Source organism: Teleopsis dalmanni, chromosome 1 (genome assembly GCF_002237135.1).
Source record: "Teleopsis dalmanni isolate 2A chromosome 1, ASM223713v2, whole genome shotgun sequence".
NCBI lineage: Eukaryota > Metazoa > Arthropoda > Insecta > Diptera > Diopsidae > Teleopsis > Teleopsis dalmanni.
In genome coordinates this window covers 141885185-141912542 of record NC_051846.1, presented here as the reverse complement: position 1 = coordinate 141912542, position 27358 = coordinate 141885185, and the positions used below count along the sequence as shown (strand labels likewise).

General features: G+C 29.0%; 4 protein-coding genes across 8 annotated transcripts in view; 2 read left to right on the top strand and 2 right to left on the bottom strand.

Annotated features, from left to right (window-relative positions):
- The window catches only part of LOC119669076 (high affinity copper uptake protein 1), a 36074-nt gene extending 30048 nt beyond the window's left edge, over window positions 1-6026 (bottom strand). For 2 of the 3 annotated variants that reach the window (XM_038078838.1, XM_038078841.1), the window contains exon 1: window positions 5738-6026. The gene's annotated coding sequence lies outside the window, so the exon portion shown is untranslated. The remainder of the gene's footprint in view (window positions 1-5737) is intronic. The other variant, XM_038078840.1, reaches the window with a different exon arrangement.
- A 2067-nt stretch (window positions 6027-8093) lies between these two features.
- Window positions 8094-8809, top strand: LOC119666882 (zinc finger protein 593 homolog). Its single transcript, XM_038076163.1, has one exon. It carries the CDS (start codon window positions 8287-8289, stop codon window positions 8740-8742), a length of 456 nt encoding a protein of 151 aa, XP_037932091.1. The 5' UTR covers window positions 8094-8286; the 3' UTR covers window positions 8743-8809.
- Window positions 8810-9982: 1173 nt separating this feature from the next.
- Window positions 9983-18644, bottom strand: LOC119669075 (cell division cycle 7-related protein kinase). 3 transcript variants are annotated; one of them, XM_038078836.1, is made up of 5 exons: window positions 18542-18644; window positions 14252-14871; window positions 13912-14134; window positions 11048-11670; window positions 9983-10945 (listed from the first exon to the last, which is right to left on the bottom strand). In XM_038078836.1, exons 2-5 carry the CDS (start codon window positions 14589-14591, stop codon window positions 10203-10205), a joined length of 1929 nt encoding a protein of 642 aa, XP_037934764.1. In that variant the 5' UTR covers window positions 14592-14871; window positions 18542-18644; the 3' UTR covers window positions 9983-10202. The 3 variants fall into 3 exon arrangements, with proteins under 3 accessions (XP_037934764.1, XP_037934763.1, XP_037934765.1); XM_038078835.1 differs by lacking the exon at window positions 18542-18644 and adding an exon at window positions 14978-15102; XM_038078837.1 differs by lacking the exon at window positions 18542-18644 and having other exon boundaries at window positions 11057-11670; window positions 14252-14964.
- Window positions 18645-20783: 2139 nt separating this feature from the next.
- Window positions 20784-27358, top strand: part of LOC119669066 (serine/threonine-protein kinase minibrain-like) — a 44864-nt gene continuing 38289 nt past the window's right edge. Inside the window, exons 1-2 of the mRNA XM_038078826.1 lie at window positions 20784-20952; window positions 21160-21407. The gene's annotated coding sequence lies outside the window, so the exon portion shown is untranslated. The remainder of the gene's footprint in view (window positions 20953-21159; window positions 21408-27358) is intronic.

Below are 27358 nucleotides of genomic sequence, written 5' to 3'. Positions count from 1 at the left end.
TTTAGATGATGTCTTTGCTAATTGTGATACACAGAATAAATTGACACATTGTTCAAATACTGAAACAATAATCAAATCAACTGATTTGGGTACTATATTAATGTCAAAATTACTGATGATATTAAACGCTTATGAATTAATAATTCTTCCGACCACCAGAGATTACAAGGGCCATTTCCGAAGGATCCTATTCAAGAAAATAGAAGTTTCAATGCTTCAAAGTATAATTTAAAAACAAAATATGGAACAGTGCCACGACTTTGGTTATACTTAAATAGTATAGTTATTGGAGTAAGTCGTACTGGTTATTTTCTAATCAAACAAATTAATGGCGTTCTGAATTTCGGGATTGGAAAAATTTGTCAGGAAAAATAAAAATACATACATTTATAAGAATTAGTAGGCTAATTTCAATTAAATCAGATGGTGAACAGCGTCCGCTCCCGAAAAGTATGTGTGTAAAGTTTCATTCGAAGAGTTCAAAAGCTGAGAGAGTGCTTTGAACTGAAAAAGTATATATACACATATACTGATATATTCTTTATGGTATTTTCGACGTTTCCTTTAATGCGTTACGAAAAACTTGACAAACCTAATATTCATTTTTTACACTTTTTCGTGTAAAGGGTATAAAAAGATGTTAGTAGGAGGATCCAAGTTAGAATTTGCTTATGCGCCTAAAAAATGTAGTAATATAAATAATATAAAGAATAATTATCGGACGATACAAGATTTATATCATTGCCTTCAGCTAAAACTGTTTTAATTTTAATTTTTATTTCATATTTGGGTTGTCTTAAAATATCTGAGATATTTGCTTTATGAAGATAAAACAGTTTCTGTTCGCATTTAAATTTACCAATCAAGTGTGTAATTGCAAATAAAAAATATTATTTACAATTTTTTTATCAGTTAATAAAGTTATTTCCAGTGTTAAGTTTATACTTTGTTTATTTGCTTAAACACAAGTAAGTATCTGTGTGCATTCTTTGTGTGCGAGTGTAGGTTTCTTTATCAGTACGTGTTGATGTACGAGTATTTCAAATGTAAAATCAGCGCTTCGCATATGAATTTGCCTCAATTTTATTTTTAAATCAGAGTAAATAAAATTTAAATTAGTTTATTTCAATGCACATAATTACATTTTATCCACATTTGCATTATACTTTAAATTGTCAAGTTTTATTTACAAATTGCGTATCTTTTGGCCTTTGGACTGGTGCGCTTCTATTATCACATTTTTCAGTGAATCTGGTAAGAAATTTCCCGACTTGTGGTATCAATTTTCGAAACGCCCACTGGAGTATTTTGCCCTTGTTTATGTATTTAATAAATAATTTAATTGAAATATAATAAGTGAAATGTCATATTATTTAGTATTAAGTTCAACACATTTCACTACTCGTGGTTAAGATTTTTTTTTACAATGCAATGTAATGCAATATTTGTGTAGAAATTAAAACTGAATTCCTTTCCGCCCTTAAATCAATGAGAATAAAATGTAAATATCAATTAATATTAAACTGATTTCAAATAATTTTTTTAACATATCTAAAACTTCTAATAAAGGCTGTCTGATAGACGGATTGTAAAAATGAACGACCAATCTACAACATGTACACCTTTAGAAGTGATAATAATTATCGGCAATTTCTTAGAAAACTGACAGTGTCAAGTGACAATAAATTAGCACATTCCAACATACAGAAGAATTGAAGCGAGAATACTTTTGGGATCTTCAATCTTCTGTCAACAATATTGTACAATGTTGTCACTGCAAATTTATCCAAATCGCAGAAGAAAATTATATTCTATATTTAGCTGACATAGTGAATAATGTCATATATGGGTCATTCTTTTACCAATTGAACGGATTTTGGCTTAAATTTTTTAATACGAGCTCCTTTCATAAAATAAGAAGACCCGTATCTCGGGAAAAAATTTTGTGATTTTTTTTCTAGGAGATGTAGACCCATGGGATTTTGACAATTAGCATTGTAGATACTGATACCGTTAAATGTCAAAAAAAAAATTTTTTTTTTCCAAATGTATCCCGAGAATGTTCACTTTTTATATTTTAAGGATATAAGGATATATATTAAGGATATATATCTTTGGCAGTTGCAAAACGCATGCTGTTTTAGCGTTGTTGTGGGATGATGAGAATTGGTCACCAAAATCATGTAATTTGCTACTACAGTCAAACTTCTATAACTCGAATTTTCTATAATTCGAAGCAAAAACAGTGCACTAAGGTTTCAGAGAGGAAATTACATACAATTCTGCTTCCATAACTCGAACTTCTATAACTCGAATTTCTCTATAAATCGCATAAAAATTTTGTCACGTGCTGATAGGAATATAAATCGAATTTTTGTTTTAAGTATGAGTCCATTTGGGCGTTACGGGAAGCCATTTTTCTAAATCAAATGTTTAATTTTTTCTTTCTTATGTTGTTTCTTTATGCAAATACCAGTCACTGATATTTGTGCTAATGCATAAAATTGGCATTTTTCCGCCGAATATGACCTGGAAATTGCAACAACTTGATTAGGGAGTAATTTAAAATTTAAAGTGTAACTATTCTCTAAGTCGAAGTTTCCATAAGTCGAACTTTTTCTTTGCAAAATGGTACTTCGAGTTATGGAAGTTTGACTGTACTAGAATTTTGTTATGGGATTACGAACGAATAGTGTTTACGCAAACAAACCTCAAACCGTAGATGCTTCCAAAACAAACCCCTCTCAAGTTATGACGGAGCTATCTTTAACAATGTGCCAACAAATCGTCGATAATTACTTCAAAAACATCCAGTACTGTAGAATGTTCCAAAGAGAACATTTGGATAAAAATACTGGAATAAAAATCTAATCGAAACCTTCATCATCACGTCACGTTAATAAGTTAACGTTTACTTTCGGAGCTTCAGAAATCCTATATAAGAAAGGACAACGCTAATCAACAGAATCAGTCTCAGAAACAAACTACGAAGCTATAGATATATCAAAACACCCGCTGTGCTGTGCGGATGGGTGACAGATACTAATGTATACCAGATGTGTACCATACATTAGAGTTTCAAAGTGTTTAAGCAGTTTGATTATAATCGAATATGAAAAATGTGTAGCGAGGAATCTATGACAACACTATCTAAGCTGAGCTAAACCAATATAATATCGAGTGTTACTATTCAGCCCCGATGGCTTAGTTATTGTCGTGTGGTCATATATTAATTCTCTTAATTCATATATTAATCCAATATAAAATTCAACTACCCAAGATAATTGATGAACCGAAAGCAGCCATTTGGAAAAGCACTCCACAAATAAATTAACGCGCAACAAAGGAAATCAAATCTATTTTAACTTCAATTTCTGTTTAATTTTTATAATTAATTCTGTAATTTGTATTAATTTTTCGCACATAAAAGTTTGGAGCAAAAAAAAACATTTCATTCTTAAAGTATATAATATATGCACGAACACGGCCACATGTGCAACAAGTCCATTTTTTTATAGTATATTTTAATTTACTATTAACATATATGCAAATTTATATATCAGTTCTTATTTAAAGAATGAATGTTTTTTATAGAGTGGAGAAAAAAACTGAGTTGCATCAACGAATTAAAATTTGAATATAAATAAAATACACGTAAATTTCGTTTGCTACTCAGAAAATTAATGACAAAAGCGCTATTGTGGGTGGCGAAACACCCGCCACAAAATGGCACAAATCGTCAAATAATCGGGACGAGTGTTAAATTTCTCAGAACATTTGAGAACTCTTTTGATCCGTATTAAATTTGAATTCATCAAGGGATTAATTGCTTAATTGGCATTTTATTTATCTATTTTTTTTCTGTGGTGGACATAATATACTTGAAATAAAATAAACCTGAAAACTGAGTTTCCAATTAAATAAAATAATAAGGAGAATTACTGGATTTCATCAAGTTTTTTTCATTTGACATGTATAAATCACAATTCAATGAATGAAATAAAATTCAAATATTAATTTGTGGTTTTAATGGAAAATAATTGAATGAATATAAAACTAATTCGCTCTTATGTATATTATTAAATTATATATATGGCAGTGCAGCACAGTGCTGAGCTCTATATTTATCTATATTAACATATTTATATAAACATTAAATATTTTACAATTTAACTATCAAATTACTTTAAAGTCATTTATTTTGGTTCAATTTATGGACATTTGCCTTTTGATTGCTTTGTATCACTGAACTAATTGTCACAACGCAAATCAATATTTCTCTTCTCTCGGCTTGCGGTCACAAATATAACGTAAACAATCACAAGTTCAGTCCAGCTTAGAAAAATGTGAATAATCTGTGTATACCTCTTTCTATATGCTGAACACTTTCTGTACCGAACAATTAAATACAAGATGAGAGCGACAAATGATATATAATAATCTGTGTCTAAGTTGATTTCTCTTAAATAGAAGAATCCTAAATAGATTGAGATACCCCGTAAAGATATGAGTTTGTGACGGATTAATGTAGCTAAGGAAACCATGTAACAAGATTGAATATTCTTTACAATGAGTGCTAGTGTTACTGTTACAAAGATTAAAGCATGATATAGACAATGCTACATATCTGCACACCAAGTATGAAGTTCAAGTATGCGCTTTGCTATACACTTTGAAACAAGGTATGTATCAGGGTTCGTATTTACTCACTCATGAGCAGCTCAGGCTCATGAGCAAGAGCCAATTCTCATGTGAGCCCAAAACACCCAAAACCCTCTAACACCAATTATGAATTCATACTAAAAACAAAAATTCGACTTATAGAATGCACTTTCCGCCCTTCCTATTGGCATGTGACAATATTTTTATTCGACTTATAGAGAAATTCGAGTTATAGAACTTTGACTGTATTTGCAATATAATAATTATGAAAATTTGATAACATTTTTTCAGTGGTTGCTGAATTTATAAAAATTACTTCTACAAATAATTTAATCTGTTCTTTACTTTAGTATAAAATGTATTTTTTATTTTATAATGCAAAAAATATTTATTTATAAAAACTTTTAATTATTTAAAGGCCATATATTTTAATTATTTTTAAAATAATTTAAAGCTTTTTACTGGCAACAAAGCTTTAGAAAGGCGAAATAACAAAAAATAAAAAGAAAAAAATAAAAGAAAACAACGTCCGCAAAAGACGGGTTTTGCAATATGCAAGACTGAGAACCATAACGAAAATCAATGATTTCGTAAATTCATTGCGTATTTCCAATGTATTTAAATACTCAAGTCACGTGCAGTTAAATATTTTATTAATTGATTTAAAAACAGAAGAATTCGGACAACAACAAAGTGCTTGTGCTGATCAGCTGTTAAGAGGTCGAAATTTACAGCTATAATCTAAAGTTTTTTCCAAAAACACAGTGAAAAACCCTTTGTAGAGTGAAAAACATTTGATCAATGCTTCAATAAGTTTTATTTAATTTGAAAATATTTTTTCTTTAGAATATATTTTAACTGCAATTATGCAGTCTTAGCGGAGTTACATCATCCAATAGTTTATAAAAGTAAAAAATTAGTATTAAATTAAAGAAAAAACAAATAGTATTTAAGAAAAGTTTTTTTTACACTATTTAGCCGTAATTGTATGTATGTATTTTATAATTTAAAAACAGAGATATTTATTTTTGTAGCTGATAAAAAGTTTTGATAATAAAAACAACTTGTAACTCACCGCGCTATAAATTACGGTTCACTTAATGTATTTCGTTTTAATGGTAAAATGCAAGGAGGTTGGGATTGATATTAATGCAACATTTATAATCTGTGTTACACACATATATATTTAGCACTACAAACTTGATAATTGTATTAAATTCACACTTCATGAAAACATTACGCTTTACTATCCATTTATTATAAACTTGTTCGTAATGGTATTTATCATTATATCACTTGTTATGGAAATAAATGAACCGAACTTACTTAACCAGCACTTCTGCACAAGAGGTTGATTATACACTGATTAAACAATTTCCATTTATATGTCATTGTCGCAGAATCTGTCAAATTCACTAACTTTATTGTGAATTTTGCGTTGTTATTGTGAATTTCTTTGTAACCCAACTGAAAATAAATCCATGCTTATGTTAGAGAATGATCCATTCAACATTAGGTCTGTTTCACGAGCTACTCGTAGTAAAACACAAGTAAAGTACAAACTAAGAAAGTAACACAAATAAAATGCCAAATTATGCTCTTCGCACAAACAAAATAGAAATAAAAATTAAAAATAAGACCGCGAAATAAATGTTGAAGAGTTTTATAATAATAACTGCAAATATTTTTAAATACTTTCTATTTTAATAAAGCGAATTAATATTCTGTTTTCAGTTAGAGTTGGAATGAGTTAGAACTATAAAATTTTATTTTATGTTATTATTACAGACATAATGGAGGAAAGAACATCAACAACTTTTTTGCAATTGCAAAACAATAAAAAATTGTTTTTACATATTATAAATCACAATTATTTAACGCATTTTTTAATAGATGATAAATTTGTTAATGAGATATTGATGCTGTTTGTTGTTGAAAAGGAGAATTTTTTAACTAATGACTTTTGAATATCTTGTCGTCATATTTCGAAACAACATTTTGTATGTAATTTTTTGCACACTCATTTTTTTTTCTTTTATATAAAATGAATTTACCAATTCTAAATCATAATCAGAGTCACCATCTCGAAGTGTATTAATTACTTTATATTATATTAATGTATTTATATTATATATGTATTATTATATTTTTATCCATTTCACTATTTATTTGTAACTGTTGGTACAATTAAAATTTCAGAATTTTTTTAGTTTCACCAGTGCCGCGGAAATAAACAATTCGAAAATCTAAATTCAAACCAAAACATCTGATTTACACATCACACAAATTTTACTTGAAATAAAATGTACGAGTAAAGTCTGTGTAGCTTTTTCAAATTTCGGCAGAGATGTTACACTCTCTAAAATGGTCTCATTTACTCGAAAATTTGTTGGTAGAACGCACTTGTGCATATATAGTATTACTTAAAGTTACTACGAGTAACTTGTGGAACAGACCCATTATATTCGTCTCAGTTTTAAAGCACAATTTCGTAAACTGACTATTGCAACTGGAATATATTGAGATGGTAATATGAAAGAGGAATAATACGGCGTTTACATTGGCCGAAAATGGCTCATTTTGGTCAAAAATCGAAAATGAGTATCGAATGGCTCATTCTTGCATATAAAATTTCAAGCACAAAAATGAGCTATTTTCTCACATTCTGTATGAATGACGTTCGAATGCATTCCACATACGTTCCAAATGCAAAGGAATCCATTGAACATACCCTAAATGAAAGCTCTTCATGGCATTTTGACAGTTTGAAAAAGCTTTTTTTAACATATTTACAAAAAAAGGTAAACAAATGTTTGGTGGTTGCATTTTCTTGAAAACGATGCACTGCTTTTTAGAACTTTTACTTCCCAAAAAGTAATTAATCGAAGTTAAAAATATGTTTTAAGTTTCTAATGTAAGGTTTGGAGGCATATTTAACCTTCATGCAACATTTTTTTGGCACAGGCCAAAAATCAAATCAACATGCAAGTTGAAAAATCAGCTGTTGAAATGAGAACAAATGAAATAGAACGAATGTAAACACTTTCAAATGGCTCATTCAAAATGAGCCATTTTCGGCCAATGTAAACGCCGTATAAGTCTATTTATTAATGAGAATGTTTTCGAGTACAAATTGTCTTGTTGGAATGTGGTTACATTCCGCGTTAAATCATTTTTTCGTATTATTTTATTAATTTATTTAACTTTTTATCGATTTTTATATTTAGCTTTTAATTGATTAAAATTTGTTTACAAAATATATTTCTTAAATAAATATATTTCTTAAATAATTTTTGAATTAATTACTTAAGTCGATTAGATCATTTTTGCACCATTTTTACCTGGCAGTACTTTTTATTCTATAAATGACATTTATCGTCACATCTTATTACTTGTCAAATAACGAAATTATTGTGGTTTTATTAAAATAAAAACGTAATTTATTTTAAAAGCGAATAAAAGTCGGTTTTGAGATCTAGATTATTAATATATTATTTATTGATAATTGTTAAATATACTTTATACAGTTTTTAAAGATTCTATACCGAACACCAAAAAACACGTGGTGTACATTTGGACATTAAATTATTTTTAGTGAAGAGTTATTAAAGTAAAGCTTTAAAAATGGGTATGGTACAAAAGCGTAAAAAGATGCACTCTGGCGACACACATCTTCGTCGGCGCTGGCGTGTTCGAAATCGAACTCGCGATCTGGATCAAATAGATTCTGACATAAATACACAGAGCGCAGAACTTATTAATCAACCTGTTGACTTGGAGCAACCTGGATTTGCACAGTTTTATTGTATACATTGCGCAAAATATTTCACCGATGATCACGCAATGCAATCACATTTCCGTACGAAAGTACATAAGAGACGTTTAAAAGCTTTAGAAACTGAACCGTATAGTGTTGAGGAATCTGAACGGGCTGCTGGTCATGGCAGCTATAAACAGCCGAAAAAACGTGTTATGGAAACACAACCATCTAAAGATGAAGTAGTTGCTGGCAAACGCATGAAAATTGAAGAAAAAGTAGAAAAAGAAAAAATAAAAACAAAGAAAATGGAAACGGGTTAAAAACGTACTTTAAACATATTTTAAACTTTATAGGTAGTAATATTTCTTATTTTTAAATAAATTCTAAATATTTAAATTTTTGTATTTATTTTTTTTAATTGTATAATGTTCAGATTATTTTGATTCTATATATGTTAAAAGAAGGAACAAAATAATATGTATGTATTCTATAGTAAAGCTAATCTTTCTGATCTTTATTTCTTTCAAGAAATGTTTGTTGATTTAAGCTTTAAATTTTGTGATTGAAGTACAATTTTTAAAATTTGCAGTTAAAATTTATTAACGCATTTAAATGCTTAACGGTTACCTAATATGATTCCTATATTTTCCACCAAGTTTTCATGCATACAGTCAGTGTAGAAAAATGATGGTCAGTTATGTAAATTGTAACTCTGTATAGCTTTACCCTCTGTCAATCATTTATTGAATTTGTTTAACAAAAGTGATGTAACTCGTAGGGATCTGATTGTGTAGTCCCTTTTTTGGATATGGTGAGCAACACTTAATCGTCCAACTCGACGAATGACCGGACGTAGATCCGACCGTTCTTGGAAAGTGAAAGTGATAGCTCACGCAACATACCAGTAATTTATGTATACTTTCTATATCCATAGTTATCCTAACTTAGATATGCGTATAGACAATATATACGTATTAAGAAAAATTGTAAAAAATTATATTTTATGGCCTTTTACAAATCCATTTACAAATCATCATTGATATAGTTCATATAGAATGAAAACTTTAATATTATCTTCGCATCAATCTACTTAGTTTATATAGATAATGGTAACTGTAATATTAAACTATTTGAATTTATTTTATTGTATCGCAACATAAAAGAAGATGTGAAATATGTAGTTTCTAAATTATGTACTTTATTTTTTACTCAACAAATTAATTAAAAACTTAAAAAATGCATTAAATAATATATATACATATAATACAAATATATAACAAGCACTGGTTCAATAAAAAAAAACTAAACAAGAATCAACTTTTATCATTGCATGACAATATTTGCTTTTGTAAATCAATTATATAACAAAAATATATATAAAACTAATTAAGTAATTGATTTTTGAACAAATTATATAAATATATTTAAATATTAATTTGTGTGCTTAAGGAAAATGTGTACATTTCTACTTATAAATTATTAATTACAAATGTAAAAACATATTTTTTATTATATTTTACACTTTAGAATTTATTTATAAATATCTTAGAAAATTTTTTACCTTTATATACTTAACAATTTTGCAACGTTTCAATATTTTAAAAAATTATCAAACGCTTTTCTAATTACAAACAATTTGATTTATATCAACACAATTATAGTCGAACAACATTCACAAAACTCTGTTCAACAACTTTTTTTTGTTTCTGCGTTCAATATTTAACAATGTTAAAATCTGTATATAATACATATTTGCAAATATCATTTTAACAATTAATATTTAGTGATCCTTCCTGGGGTGAGTATCATCTTCAATAGGTTTTGGTGAGGTAGAAGAGTTCTTAAGGCTTTCGAAAAATGGATGATTCAATGCTTCCTCAGCAGTAATACGTTTGTGTGGATTGACTTCAAGTAGACGTAGAAGTAGATCATAAGCGCTGGCAGGGAACATATCATCATCTTTATCAAGAGGTTCTGTATTGTAATTGCTATCCAAGCACAGACAGTTAAAATAGAACTGATCACAGTTTTTGCATATCTCACATGATCCATCCACACGCCGATATTTCTCCAATAAAGTTGTTGAACTGAATTTAGCTCGATTTCGAAATCGTACACATAGTTTACGTAGGTCTAATGGTTTTGACCGTTGACTTAGTGTAACTAATCTATCTAGTGCAAATGCAGTTCTACGTATACACTTATCACCAAATATTGTAACCATTTCAGCAAGAGCTACGTAATCATTGGGCGCTTTAAAAAACGGATAAACCGAGGACATTACTGAAAGCAAGATCACACCAGCAGCCCAAATATCAACGGCAGTAGTTTGATCAAGATATTTCAGCAACACTTCTGGTGGTCGGTAGCCTGGTGTACCGGCGCGGGATGCATGCATCTCTTTCTTTACAAGGCAAATATTACACACTTTCGGATGACCATAGCAAGAACATTTCGCCACATTACTTGATATGAGATTCCGATTCGTGATATATTTGCTGGCAGCGGTGTTGGCCTCATTACCTGCAATAGGAGCAACCATTGTAGTACCGGGATTTGAAGATAAATGTGTACTTTGCGTATTTAAAATTGCGTTTTGACGCATATTTGCAATAACACTTTTACCTGGAATACCTGGAGGTGTTTCATAAATCAAATTTAAATTGGAATTATTAACAACTGGCTTTGCATTGGTTGATATTTCGTTAAGTTGTTTTAATGGCATCTTAAATTGACCAGTGTTGTCGATAGTTGCAACCTTAGGAGAATTTCCAGAAGTAACAGAAGATGTAGGATGATCACCCTGTGGTCCCATTCGTATACGTTTAGGCGGAGCTTCAGTTTCACATTTACCATTAGATCCATCTATTTCTCGCTGTCTTTTGCTCTCACCTGTGGTTCCTGGTATCGCTAATAACTGATATTCACTATTACCAAGTGTTAAAGAATCTATACTTAATTGCTGAGGTGGGGGCACATGTTGCGCCAGCCCAAAATCTACGAGAAGAAATTGTCCCTTCCGTCTATTGTATAAAAAGTTGCTTGGTTTAACGTCACGATGGATTATGCTAAATTTATGCACGTGTTGCAAAGCAATCAATAGGTTCTTCATATACATCTTAATTTCTTCTAAATTCATTTTGGTGTAGAAATCATGAAACCGATCATGTTGTATGTACGGCATAATAAAGGCAACAGATTCGTTGAAGCGAATGCAACAATTAATACCAATCACATTGTTAGTGCCACTAAAAAAAAAAATATTTTATTATTTATATAGTTTTAAACAAAATATAAGTGAGCTTAAGTTATTCAATATGAATTTGTCTATTTGTGTGTCCAAACCTCCAGTTATCTGCTAACTGGAGCTTTGTCACTGTCATAGCTCCATAACCATGAATAACATGGTGTCATGCCCACGGTGTATTACCTAATCATAACACCCGGTCACGGTGAAGTCTAGTCACCGGAGAAACGCCTAAACAAAAAGGTATATACTTAACCTTACAGACTATAATCTATCTGGGGGCATACTTTATCCCCATCCGCAAACTGATAAGTATATAGATAAAAATAAAAACAAAAATTACACAATTATAACTATATATAAATTAAGCTATATATAATTTAATAAGCTAAAAAATATAAATATAAAAAAATAAAGATAGCTGTACGTGTAAAATAAATTACTATTGATGTAACTAAAAATATAAGTAAGCGGAAATATAAAAATAAAAAATACAGATAACTATAAATTTAACTAAATTAAATGACCATTAATATAATTAAAAATACAGCCAAGACTTCGTACGTTTGTGTTTTTTAGCAGGAGGCTACAATATAAATAGATATTTAAAAGTCATTTCTTCAGTCCTCTATAATCAATCTGAATTTGGTTTCTAAGTTGATACACTTGTACAGCAGATTGGTAGAATCAAATACGAATGAATTAAATCATTTCAATAAATAAAAATATGTACATGTTTATATAAAAAATGTAACGTGTAAATATTTCAGAAAATATCTCGTGTATAGTAGAAAAATTAACAACGTTCAGAAAATCCCCCAACATCATTTAATAAAATGATAAAACCTTATATTGAAAATATCACATTGTTTATAAATGGCACTTATATTAATTACTAAAAAACCTCTTTACTTTAGACACGCATGCAGGGAATGCTCATTTTATATGTATATGATAAACTATTGGGTCTTATATATACAATCCCTAGCACTTACATTTGGTAAAGAACTGCACCAAATCGGCAAAACTGGATTAGTATATAAGATATATTAATAAAAATTCTTGCCGCTAGAGTCATTTAAGGTACTAATACGAAAAAACTTAAAAATAGACTGCAATGACAACTTCAAGATGCGTTCAAATAATACTTTATATGTACAAAAATCGATAACGCAATAGACCATTTATTTATCTATGCTACTAAACTTTTATATACACATGAAATAAACTATTGGAGATTCTCAAATGAATATCGTGTAAATCAATATATGTATTTCTTCTATTTTTTAAATTCAATATTTACAAATATGCTTGTGGTTATTAAACACCATTAGAATCCTAAAAATGCAAATATGCTATACAGGTATATATATTTTTTTATTGATTACTTTAATATTTATTAGGAAATTTACTCTTGATATCTTTATATCAACATCTAAAGCTGATAAAAATTACATATCAACCACTGCCACCTACAAGTTAAGTACTAATGACAAAAACTGTTGACGTTTTGGTTTTTGTACTTATTGCACACACTATTGTATAAACAATTTATTTACTATAAACATACATGGAATGAATGAAGAAACATACAAAAGTTATAAAGTTTTTACCTTCAACCAAGTTATATGTAAAAATATTACTCTTATATACAGTGAGCCGGCAGAAGAACGTACGTATTGCTTACTATTGTATCAAGGTGAGGGTGAAGGTTGATATGAGTATAAACAACGTGCTGCGGGAACTGGTGGTGTGTTTTTATTTATATATATATATTTTTTTTTTTTTTTGCGTACTGATGACGTCAATGTCTGATAAATTGTAATAAGAAGTTGTGCAAATGATTGGTGGTGGTAGGCACTGTTAAAATTGTAGGCGTTTAATATAAATGTACTGCTGTGCAAATATTGTGCTATCTACGTCATCACAGCCACCAAATGGATTTGCGTTCAAATATATATGCATATATTTGGCTTTTATTTGTGTCTTTGACATATTTTATTTAAGTGAAACGAATTCTACTGAATATTGATGATAAATAATTTGAAAAAAAATTCTTGGTATATTTATTTTTATTAGCATATTTTTTAGTTTCTAAAAAATATTTGATACATGAGGACATTAGTTCAATTTAAAAAATCTCCTAAAGAATGATATTTGACCATAAATCCCTATACAGTAATGAATTCTTGATAATGCTTTCTTTATCAATAACTAATGATAATACTTTTATAATACATACCCCATAGTGGCCATACATTGCAATTCCTTTTTTATACGGTCCGGATGACTAGTCGGTATGTGATGCTTTATTGCATATTTTTTACGCAAATGATCCGGTAAGTGCTTCTCTCTTTTCATCGTAGCAAGTAAAACCGTGCTAAAAGTGCCATTTCCAATGCGCGAATGGACATCAAATATATTACTGATTTCAGGGATTCGCGTCAGCAAATCACTGACAGCCTCTGTTGAAATAGCAATATAATATATTTTAATTTTAAGTTGGTTAACATTTACAAGAAAATTAAAATAAATATTACACTGCATAAGTATTTTAAAATTGACGCATTTAAAAGTAGTACCTTCATTTTTACTTCGCTGCATAGATGCCGCTACTTCAGGGGTCAAACCTTTGACCTGTTCAACCGCTTTTTCGGTGTTTTTATTATTACTATGATTTGGTTTTGCGGAAGAGTTTCTCTTTCCTTTATTTGGTAATGTTGGTGCCAGTTGTTGTGTTGTGTATTTACAAATTGTATGATTGGTACGATGGGTGTTGTGCAAAGGGCTAGTTACCTTCGACTTGGTCGCATGGAATATCATTTCATTTAACTTTTTTGCTGTAGATTTCGCTTTACAAGTAGGTTCCGCAGCGTCCGCTATTTTATGTGATTTTTTTTCTATTGCGTTTACTTTCGCCATTATTGCTCTCTAAGGTATTTTCAATCTTTGGTTTATATTAAAATAGAACAGATAGAACACGTGTTCAGTGTGCAGCCAGCTGCCAAAAATAGAATTCCCAAATGTTGTCTTATATTTTTAATCTTGGTATTGCGAATTACGTACAATTTTTCGAATAGCATGCGGCTTCAATGCGTTGTTCGCAAGTTTGCTTTTCTAACTTCAGGTTAAGCATTCGATAAATTTTGATCAAAACGTTGATTTTGAATTCTGTTCTTAAGGCTAAACACTGGGAATTTTGCTGGGAAACGGATATTGTTATATGAAAATTTTTTAAATATTTACAAACTAAATTTAAATAAATGAAATAAAAAGTAAAACTAAATTGAAATGATTGGTTTGATTACAGAACTGTCAAAGTTGGAGATGCCAGAATTTTTCAAAAAAATTGTTGTGCCAAAACTTGTACGTTCATTTATGAATGGCACTATTGCTTGTGTACTGGTAGCACTAGAAATTTGAAAATTTTTTAAATGTTTTCGGTTTTTGGACAAATATTTTTTTTTAATTTTGTATACAGTAACAAATAAGCTATGGACAGCTACGATTAAATTTTGTAATATATTATAAGTGATAATTATTTCGCTCTTATGACTGACAGATATAAATATATAGTGTATATATAAATGTAGAATCTTAAATTGTGTCTCCATTAATAATATGGATACAATTCTAACAAAACTTTAGTAGTTTTAAATCATGTTTGCATGCTATTGGTTTAAAACTGTGGGTTTTGATATTCAAATTGGATTTATTATAGATGCTTTCAGCAGCTTGCTAAAATAGCAAGTTGTTCGCGTAATTATGCTAATTTATACGTAAAACAACAACACGACTGCAGAAAAAAAATGTTACCAAAGCAATAAGCGATCTATTGTGAACTTTCATTGAAAATTTTAACGAATATTACAGTCATATGTTAAAAAATTGTAAACAAAAAATCAAGCAAAATTAAAAAATCACAAATTTAAAAATTTTGAAAATGAAATATTTCAAAAATATGCAAAATTGTTTTAATGTTTAATACACATACATATAAATATATTAAAAAATTTTTAGGAGTACGTGAAGAAAGTATAATTGAAAAGCGGTTTAAAATTTTTAACTTTACTTTTTAAAGCATAAATAATGTAAACTATTAAGAATTTAATTGTGAAAGGAAATTTTAATATTTCTTGTATTCTGAACATTGCTTCATTTTAATGTTCAATTTTATTAATTAAGATGTTGAGGCTAGTTGAGTCAGTGCACCTGAGCACTTTTACTTTCTATTAACTGCGAGGTTTCTTCAAAACCCCTCTTAGCGCCTTGACTAGATTATTGTTTATCAGTTCATTAGACTAAGCAATAATTGACCTCAGATCTGCATATCTCCCCGAGGAGCCTGTAATTTGTTTATATTATGTGCACATATGCAAGATTTGGTTTTTGCGAAAAGATAACATTTGACAGATGATGCAGTGATGCCAATATCTCGCTTAGTGTCTATAGTAAGCAACTTGCTATTTTTTACCATACTGAGAAGCTGCTGAAAGCATTTTATATATATTTATAATAGCTGTTATACCAATTTCAAACGATGTATATCATATATTACATTTTTATAGCTAGATTTTAAATAAGAGGTTTCATTTTCCAAAAATTATTTTATTTTATTTATTGTAATCAAATAAAGTAACATTTCGAGAAAAAATAAAAGTCGAAAAACCTGCAGTGCTTTTCTCTATCAAGTATTATGTTTATATTTAATACATATCACGAATAAATTAGTAGTTTTTTAGTAAAGGTTGTTATTATTGTGTACATTTTAGCAAAATATTTAGTATATATTTATCAAATTTAATAAATAATAGTGCATTCACATTGTATCATTTAGGCACTTGCTCCTATATATTAATGCGTGAACGTTCACTTTATAATGAGCTGATTTATACAGCTGATAGAACTTTTATAAACTTCACTTAATAATATATTACACAAAAAAATCAAATGTATAATTGATATAATTGATAATTGAAATCATTTATATACATTTTATATATCTATTACATATTAAATTATTAAAAAAGATTTTAATAAATACTTACTTCCTCAATTCCTTTTTATATAGCTCACCTGTTGTTTGTTTACATTTTACATATAAAAAGTCCACATTCGATTGAATGGATATAAAATCACAATGGATTTTATATGGAAAATGTAAACTGCTAAGCAAAGAATACCTTATATTCTTTGTTGCAAAGTATTTGTAAAGTGTAAGTATATTATACCTGGTAAATTGAAATTTGTGATAAAAACGGTAGACTTATTTTGGCTAACTGCAAAGCACCCGAAGTTTTTGCCATAAAATGTTCGGATTTATTAACTCAAACGCCTCTAAGTCTAGCCAATTGACTACCTTTGGAATCTACTGACCTCTCGTGAATGTTTTATTGGCATATACTATTTAAAACTACTAAAAAAAGTTTTTTCGATTTCGTGAAATCGATTCAATTTTTTTACTTCATGTTTTTTTATATTTAAAACGTTCAAGTTAATAAAAAAAATTTCGTTAATAATTATTAACAAATAATAATATAAATATAAGTAAAATTTGTTATTTTTTTATTTCTATTATTATATCTTTTTATATTACTTTCTTTATTTTATCTTCATATACCGTATTACTGAATGCACCTATTATATTATGATTCTAATATGGCATAGATATCACAGCTGACTTCATTGCACAGTTGTTATTTTTATTGTGAAAAAAGAAATAAGAGTTTAAGAATGTGAGAGCAAAGGAAGAAATAAATGTTATGAAGAAACTGATAGAAATTGTAAATTTCATGTTGTTGTTGTTGTTGTTGTGATTTAAGTTAGTGCTATTGCGCACTTTATTCCTTTGTGGCTGGGGGCTTATCCCTGCCCCACACTAAACTTTAACTATACTAGAATCATTATTATTTATTGATCTTCTAACTGATGATGTTGTACAAAAGTACAAAAAGCAATAAGAATCAAAATGCAAACCTTTAAAAAAAATTTATTTATTTACTTCCGATCTAATCTAATTGCTAACCGCCTACCCTATTTTCAAACCATCTGTATAAATCTATAACTATTCATTTAGTATAATGTTGCTCATTGCCCAGTCTAAGTAAAGAGCTTGCGAAAAAATGGGTTACCAAAATATGCATCCGTGTAGAAGAATAGCCTTCAGTAACACTAATTGAATTTAAAGGGTTACGCAGCATTTTAGACCCCAATTGCGACTTACGGCTTTTCGGACCCTTTTAGATATATTTGATGCCCAGCTTAGTTTAGAATTTAAGCACGACTTTTCACTTGTTGAAATATGTTAATTTGAACGTTATCTATTTGGAGAGAATAAAAGACGATATTTTGTACCTATCTGCGAAAAATAAAAGCAGTAAGCTACTACGTTGCAGCCTAAAGCTTCCAGTTTCAGGAGGTCATTGAAGCCTTTATAACAATGCACACAGAACACAGTCTTGCGGAGTACTTCGAATAATAATTTTACAACTAAGGATAAGATATTATTGTTTTGCCGACGTTGAAGTTACATAGAACATTTAATACTCATTGTGGGCAGATATTATTAAAATAATTATTTACGTATAGAAAGGCTGCCAAATTATACTCTCTAATAGCAATTGTTATCTTATGAATTCAGTGTAGACATAGGTTAAGCTAGAATGACAACTATTTCAGCATTAAGAGAGTACCTCCAATTTTTTATGCGATTGTAATGAAAAACATAAAGCACAAAGCATTGAAAAAACAGAAATATTCTAGTCTAATAATTAGTGAACTATGTTGAAGTGATATTGCGAAATGTTCAATATAAAGTATAAATGTATAATAAATATTACAAAAGCCTTACTTATGATGATATTAATACATACTGTTGAGTGTATAGTCTTCATTTCTACTTTGAACGTTCAATTAAAATGGCAAGTCGATGTAGCAAGCCAAATATTCGCTCAGTCATCTCCTTTCATGCCCTTTCTGGTTAAATATAATATTTTATTTTAAAAAACGAAATATTTTTGACATCTTTTGCACATATATACAAATATACTAAAAGAAAGAATATGAAACAAGTAAAATTTATTACAATTAATAAAACATAAATATCAATTATTTTGAATATTATAATTTGTTATAATTTGTTATTTTATATATTTTTCCAGCAGTTTAACAAAAGATAGTGTCTTCTACATACATAATGCTATTGTTTTATTACTTAAACTAAACGGAGCCTCCCAACATATTTTATTGTAGTCTGGCAACATTAAAATTTTGCAAAAATTCATTTCGTGCGTTCCATTTTTATTGCGTCTGCACCTAGTATTTTTGAACCAATAAAATTCGTTTGTTTACAGGGCATCTCAGAAAATATTTTTTGAAAAATATTTTAAGTGCTGTTTTAGAGAAAATATAAGCAATATGTTATTTATAAACTGTAGATTATTCGTAGTATATATTTAGCATCTTGTATATGGAATATACTTTGTGACATTGTAATCATAATATATTATTATATAATTAAAAATATAATTTTATTCAGTTATAAATCATAATTTTGCTTGCTTTAGATATACTGCAGTTATATTAATGATTAATATAAATTATGTTAATAATATATTAATTTCTACAACCCACATAAACTTATTTCCTCTTGTTTTAGTTCTAGAATGGTAAAATTTATACACAGAAAAGTAATTAAAATTTATATAAAATGAATATAATTATTACAATAAAGCCGCATAAAGAGCAATAACTTACTCTAGAATATTATTTTGCAAAAAATGATTCTTTACGGCGTTAATTTACTTTGCTAATTTATAAAATTTTTCGCTACTATACAAACTGGAGTAAGGAAAAATAGGTCTCGTGAAACAGACCTATTAAAATGTCATCATAAGCATACATATAGCAATTATTTATTTTTAAGTATAAAACCTAATTATACATGGGTAGGTTAAAATTATACACAGTGACATGTGATGTAGTAACAAAATCTTCAAGTATTTTAGATTTACCTTTAATGACATTTGTAAAAGCTTGCTTAAGCTGACTTTAATTTAAGGAAATTTTTAAAAATAAATTTAAGCAGGTCATTTTGATTAATTGCAATAAACGAAACATTTAGTTTTTTTTCTGAATTAATATTTCAAACTATATTTCTTTAAGTTTGACATCACCAATGAAAAATTGTATGGCAAATTTTAACACTAATTATGTTATTAAATAGTTTCGTGGTATACTTTAAGTGCAAAAAACTGCATAATTGCGATTATATGGTTATCGTAGTATTGCAATAAATGTGTAACAACAATTGCATGACAGTTATTACCATTTGTTTTGCATATAATCGTAAATAGGTTATAAGTTTTGCAATTTTAACATATACTAAAAGTATTTAGTAGATGTTTTAAATCTTTTTTATTATTTATTTTAACTGATTAGGGTTTATAGTTTGTTTATATATATTTTTCATGTATTTACATAAATTTTATCAATATGAATAAATAAATATATTTGGATTACAAAAAATTCTCATCCGATGTATTTAGGTATGCTCCGTAAATCGATAAAATTTTATACAAATTTGCTATTTTGAAATGACTATCTATTGACGTATTAGGCTTTATTATTTTTTGGTATTTTTTGGTAAAACAATAGCCGATGCATGTAATTGTAGAATGGTTCACAAAATTTTAATAAAATTTAAAATGTCTGAAAATAATTATATGTATATAAGAAATTTAATATTAACAAATAAAATAAATTAAATTTTCATAAAATAGTTGACATTTTTCTTTGAATTGTTTTATTTTTTTTTTTAGTAAAAGAAAAGATAAAAAGTAGAAGCTTTAAAAAAGTATGAACAGATGTTTATCATATGATAACAATATTTAAAATTTAATTATCTATCACTTTAAAATACCACAATTGATTTATAGCTGATGTTAAAATAGGCCATTATTTGCCTACAGTACAAATTTATTTTATGATTTCTGAAATAAATGAATACAATAATAAAAATTTTTATATTTATAAAAACACAATACCAAAAATAATTGTAAAACACACATTTTCCATAATCTTGAAATTTATTTTAATCTGAGGAATGGTAACTCTGGTGCACACAGAAAAGAACAGCCGAACAAAAAAAAGAAACAGTACCACCAGTAGTCTCTCGTTGTCGGTCGAAAAATGGAAAAATCTGTGTGATTTTCATTCAACAAAACAATAAAATATTTTGTCAAATATATAAAAAAAATTGCACAAACATGTGCAAATATAACACGTCAGTGAATATATAAAAAAATATATCTAATATATTGCAGTTATTTTGTATAAAATTAAGTAATTTTTTGGGCAACGCCGTGCGGCGGTGATTTTCTTCTGCCTCATTTTAAGTTGCTTTTTATGCATCGTCGTCGCCTAATAAATGTGTGGAAGCTTTGTGAAAAATATGTATAAATGTTATAATTCATCTATTATATTTTTTTAGTAATTTTATATAAAATTTGTGAAAAATGCATGTGCTCTTTGTTTTATTACAAATATAAGAAAAATGAATTTCCTTGTTGACTGCGGCTGCTTTGTTTGTGGAACGCAGTAGCGTCGTAGCAATCAACTTCACCATCGACAAAGAATATAATATCTCAATAATACAACGTACACAACGTTAATTAAATGAATATAAAGCTAAAGGAAAATTATGTAGCTAAATTGTTGGAATAATATTTTTATTATAAGGTAAGCAATAGCTTTTTTTTCATTATTTGATGTAAATGCGTGCACATTTATCTGTGTTTGTGCCACACAAAGCATATGTATATATTTTATACAAAGTGTAGACATTATGTGTAAGTACTCAAAGAGAATTGTGTCTATACAAAGTAATGTTCAAAATATACAAAAACTTGTGTAAACAAGTACGGGTTGATTCCGCAAAGTGGTACAATTTGATTACGAAAATTAATTTTGTAATAAAATTACGAAAAGGATGTTTTATTTTTTGTAATTAATCGATTTAATTGAATAATAAAAATTGTTCGGTAAATTTCTGCTTTGTTGCGTGTTCAACTTTCACTGATGGCAACTCTCATGTTAATACATACTTTTTGGATTTTATTTCTTTCACAGCACCGGAGCAAACTGTTCTATGCTCTCCCAGACATATCTGTAAAGCTACCTTCTGTTATTGTCTGCACATTCAAGCTATATTGTTGTTGTTGCTGCTGCTGCTTTGCGGCGTTGCTTTTTCAGCGTTGTATTTTTCGATCAATGTTGTTTATGTTGTTTTATATTTCCTTTGCAGATATGTGCAATAAAAATGCTTTCTGCAGCTGAGACAACTGTTGTTTCATAATATAAATTTTAGTTATGATAATTAATGAAGCATTAAAATGTATATTGTAAATTGCTTATTTGTTTACCACTTTTTGTTACTTTGTTACTGATTCATGTAACGTTTGAATAAAATGATATTTTCTTTAAGAATAAGCAGGTATTTTCTATTCTTTGCTAAAGAAGAATTCTGCAAGGTTTCATTTTTTTTATCTGTGTTGCATTGCAGCAAAACAGCTGTTGTTGAGTATTAAATTTTTTAACCATAAATGCAATTCATATGTTGTTTTTTCTTCAACAGCACATTTTTTAGAATTTTTAGATTTAGTCCCGATAAGATTACTAATTAAATATTAAACTGCTGATTAATATCACGCTTTGCTATTTTTGAAGTATCTATGACCTCATGCGCTAATATATAGATTTATATAATGCGTTCAAATAAAAACTTTCTTTGTTTTGCTACTTTCATATTGCATATCTTTGTTTAATTCTTTGTATCATTTTTCTTTTGCGCCTTATTTAGAAAAAAATTAAAAATTTAAAATTTTTTGTGAAATGGCGATGAAATTGCGGCATTAATTTTTAGGTCATTGTACCCGAATTATTTTTAATACTTTTTTCGTTCTCTTTTGCGCATTTTATTATTAGTCGTGTCGTGTTTTTATACTATTATTATTATTGTTTGTTGCTTTTTGTTTTTTATTTTCAGTGTTTGTTTTTTTATTTGTTGTTACTTAAATCAAGCAAAAATAACCATAAAGAAAGTCTTCATATAAAGCTACAGACAAAAAGCTTGGCGTTACGAATAACAGTTCACAAATGTACTCAATTCCCATACTTTTATTTGACGCGTTTGAGAATAAAAATAAGTTATGTGAAACATTTACCTTTCCTTACAAATTTATATTTTCATATGTGTTACTGATGTCTTTAACACTCAATGAGGTTAACAATATTTTCTACTTTTGCCAATTAGAATAAAAAATTCCGATATATGTTTTTATTTAAGATTGTTGATTATACCTAGATCGTCTTTAAATACTTTTTGTCCATTATAAAGCCAGGACCCAGCACTATTGGGTTTATACATCTCTATTTTATTTCTGAAGGTATTTGCTATTATTGCGGATTGTGTATTATCTTCGAGAATAATTCTCATTTCCAGGTATTCATTCAATTTAGTTAGTTTTATAAAGATTGCAACAATTTGGTGAAGTATTATTATTTATTAATAATATATATTTGAAACAAAAACTTGGAACTTGAGCATGGAAAGTTTGTGATTAATATTCGTTTCTAATTTGACAGGCACGAGTTCTAAGCCTGGCACTGGCACTTGATGTCTAAAAAATTATATACGGACTAAAAACTAATATATAAAGAATTTGAAAATTCACTGATCACTTACTTGGCAATACTTGAAACAGCGTTGTATAGTCAGCCAAATTTCAATAAATTAAAAAAATTTTTGTTGTTGCAGTTTCTTTACCCTTCTAGCTTTCTTTTCGTTATAAGGCGCGTCACATTCGACAAGAAGAAATCCACCCTATTTTTATTTATTATTGATTCAAAGAAATTGATACAGCACATACAAAACTTCTAAAACTTTACTTTAATCTATATCAAATCTGTCGTAGCTGTGGGGAAGACGATGAGAGCGCCTCTTATCTTTTGTGTTTTTGCCCAGCTCATGCACAGCAGCGACGTAATACTTTAGGAGCCCCCTTCCCTGAGAACTTGGACCAGTTACAGAACCTGACTTTAAATAGCATTTTATGCTTCGCAAAAGGTTCTAGGTGGTTTTAAACCCTGAGTTTGCACCCTATATATACGGTAGTACAATGAGCCAATAGGCCTAAGTGGATCCGGTATAACCTAACCTAACCTACTTCAATCTAAATTTGGTGAATTATCTGTTAAGCTAAAAGTGGAAATAACTGTGTACAGAAATTATTGTCAAAGAAAGGAAAACAATTAAATTTTTTGACTTGGCTGTCATTATCACGATCTACAAGTCGATCATTAAATAAATCACGCACTGTACATATGTGATATCTGAGTACTTTTAATTCTTTTATTAAGAAGTTTTTTTCTGAGCACATTAGCATTTTAATATATTTTATTGTTGAACTTGTTTTGCAAAGTTATCTATATCCAGAAACTGAGCCGGTTTATATCTAGTGTCCTAGGCGTTTGTTAGTGTTGTTCCTTTTGGTAATGTTGAACGGCACTTGAGGATTCGCGGTGAGGATCCATCCGATCTTGTAACCTATTCACAGCGTCACAATCTTAAAACAGTGACCATCGATCACTTGAGCTTTTCCGTCCATAACTAAGTTAAGTTACGTCGGAGCCTTGTGTTAAAACCTTACTTAAGCTCATATATAATCTTTTATGATCCTACGATTTGGGTTGCTTAAACGCAAACCGAAAGAATCCTAAAAGAATCGCAGTGGTTAGCGCACAAAAAACGCTAAAAGGCACGATTCTTTCATTCAAGTGAAAGTGAACCAATCTGACAGTTCTATAAATTTGGCCAAGTAACTAACTTTGCAGGATGATAGCTCCGTCAGTTCAGTAAGAAAAGGGCACATAAGGTAGAGTGCAGTTTCCTCCTCATATGCACAGCATAATATGTTTTTTAAAATTTATTATACGCTTGTAAACATTAACATCAGCTGTTTTTAAGCACAACGTGAGCATAAAGTTGAAACTAGATTAAAAGCTATAACTTTTTGAAGTTCTTCAAAGCTCAAATGAACCTCCCTGTATATGAATAAACTACACATTTTTCCGAAAAGAAGTAATTAATTATATGCGTGAAAACAATAACATTAATCTTAACATTATTATACGGATATAAAATAATTAAATAATTTTTAGGATATAAAATATTTAATATCTTATTGCTATATCAGTAATTTCTTGCTTTTTTTTTCTTCAGACTTGCAAACAATAACTATTAGAAATCTGTCATTAACGTAAAATTTTACTTGCGTGAAAATGCCTAACAAAGTCATAACTTTAGTTAAGTAGTTTTGCAATATCCTTGTACAATTTAACTTACTGCACTGCATTTAATTGGCATGGTTACTCAAATTGTCTTTTATCGAATTTAAATTAGAGGTTTGATCAGTACAAAATCATTACTCTTAGGAGAAGAACAACATCTAAGTAGGTGTAGTATTGCCTATTGAATATGCACAATCTTATTACCTTCGTAAATCCACTGTTACCACCTGATCGAAAGAATTGTTGTTAAAACATCTTTTATATAAATTCTACTTCATATTTTTTTTTTATTTAACTTTTATAATCAGATAACATGTCATTGTTACTTCTATCATTATTAGCTATCATTATTTGTACTAAAAAAATTGAAATATTTATTGTTATGATATATCAATTCATTGAAACTACACTACCTTGTCTGTCTACCTTGCCGGCTAAGTTCTGTTTTTGCGCTAAAGTCGTCTGCCATGTTTGGAATGTTCAAAGTCCTCTGTTCCGCGCTCACGTGTTTATTGAGACTATTTTATAAAAATTTTTAAAATCAACAAATGATATTGTTTCACAACAAATTCAAGTCCAGATTGATTTAATTACTGGTACCAGCGAATATAAACATAAATACTTGACTCCACTTCTAGTCGGGGAAACCACAGTATTTATCATTTACGTAGTCAGTTATAGCAATGTTTGCTTTACCGTTAAAATAATTGCTTGTATGTTTAGTTTTCGAAGATCTTATACTATCTAGAAACACCTATGTACCAAACAAACCTTATGTTAGCTCCAATATTTTAATTTCATCCTAAGGGTTTTAAGGGCAATGCAGCTTTGCACATGACTGTAGTTCTACGTTCCATCCCAACAAAGGCTGTTTTTAGTAAAACAGCAAGTTAAAATAGTAGTTACCAGACTTAATGATTTATACCGATGATCTGTACAAGCTATCATACTGAATCTGAATTTGCTAGTTTCTGTCTCAATTGATTAGAATTGCTTTAACCCATACATCTATGTTGGGCTCGACTTTCTTATACCTAGCAGGGAAAATTGAACTCTGGTTAAAGTGGCTTGTAATAACAAGGTAGATTTTTGCACTACCGACTGCAAAATATGCCATATATTTTCGATTCGAAAGTGATATATTTTCCAACAATCTGAGCCTAACCATATATCTTCGACTACTGAACCATTGTAGTGTCTTTTAGACAGAATTAATAGCGATTTACTACGAAGCAGAATGGTTCTAACCTACAAGATCGCGGATGTGAATATCATAATCTTCTGATATGATACGGTTAAGCTGCCATCAAATCTCTAGTAGGCGCTATAGCCACATTCCTAATAATTAGAGTATGCCGGGTTCTTTTAACGCGTTCGCTAACGTTTCAGTGTCCAGCTCTCATGGGTACTTGGACACAAGAACATCTCAGGCAACTGTAAGACAGACGACCTTACCAAGGCAGCACTCAATTTCCAGACATTCATTTCGCAGATATTGGTATCCCACTTGCAGTAGTCAAGCTGGCTAAACTTTCAGCTTAAATCACCCTGTCAGTAATGTGGTGTAAATTCTATTAGATTTTCTGCCTAGGGTAATGAGTTTATTTGCTATTTTTGTGACCTGTGATCGGGTTAATAGTTTTTAAATTGGAATTCATCCCAATACCTATGTGGTTCTTCAATATACTCTTTGGTAGAGTACATGCATTAACTCTACGTTCCGTTTCCTGTTTAGTAAGGCAGTCAACACTTTTGTTATTGACAATCCAACACAAAGTGGGTCTGTTTGCGAGTAGTGAGAGGAAATGATTTGTTTAGCGTACTGACAGTAAATGTAGTATATTTCGAGCAAGATATGTATTTATTGTTGTCAAAAATTGTTGTTATTATTCTTTAATTAGAAAATTTGAAATTCCATTGTATTTATATATAATTTTAAACAATCAAATTTTTTTTAATAAGAATTACTGATTACTAACAAGTAATTTATTTTACTAAATTACTAAGAAATTTTTAGTCCGTCAATAAGACGAGGTCCATTATAGGTAATAATGTTCAATATTCTTTAGAAAAATTGCGATTAGTTTTATGCAATGAACAGCAGCAACAACACAATAGCAACAACAACAACAAAATCAAAATTACCGCGCAATTCATTTGGTTTTGTCAACAATTTGTTTATTTCCGCCGTAATTTTTCCAAAACGTCATAAGAGAAGAATTGTTGCTTGTTTGTTTTTGTTTTTGTATTTGTTTTTGTTGCGTCGTGGCTGTTAATTTAAAGCTGTACTTTTTGCATTTAACATGAAATCAAGTGCAAAAATGACTCACGCTTTGGAAACA

Excerpts from the sequence above, each read along its gene's own strand:
- LOC119666882 (XM_038076163.1), top strand. The coding sequence starts at position 8,287 with ATGGGTATGGTACAAAAGCGTAAAAAGATGCACTCTGGCGACACACAT.
- LOC119669075 (XM_038078836.1), bottom strand. The coding sequence starts at position 14,591 with ATGGCGAAAGTAAACGCAATAGAAAAAAAATCACATAAAATAGCGGAC. Across the intron at positions 14,135-14,251 it reads GCAGCGAAGTAAAAATGAAG|AGGCTGTCAGTGATTTGCTG; the intron begins GTACTACTTTTA and ends CTATTTCAACAG. Across the intron at positions 11,671-13,911 it reads CAATGTATGGCCACTATGGG|TGGCACTAACAATGTGATTG; the intron begins GTATGTATTATA and ends TTTTTTTTTTAG.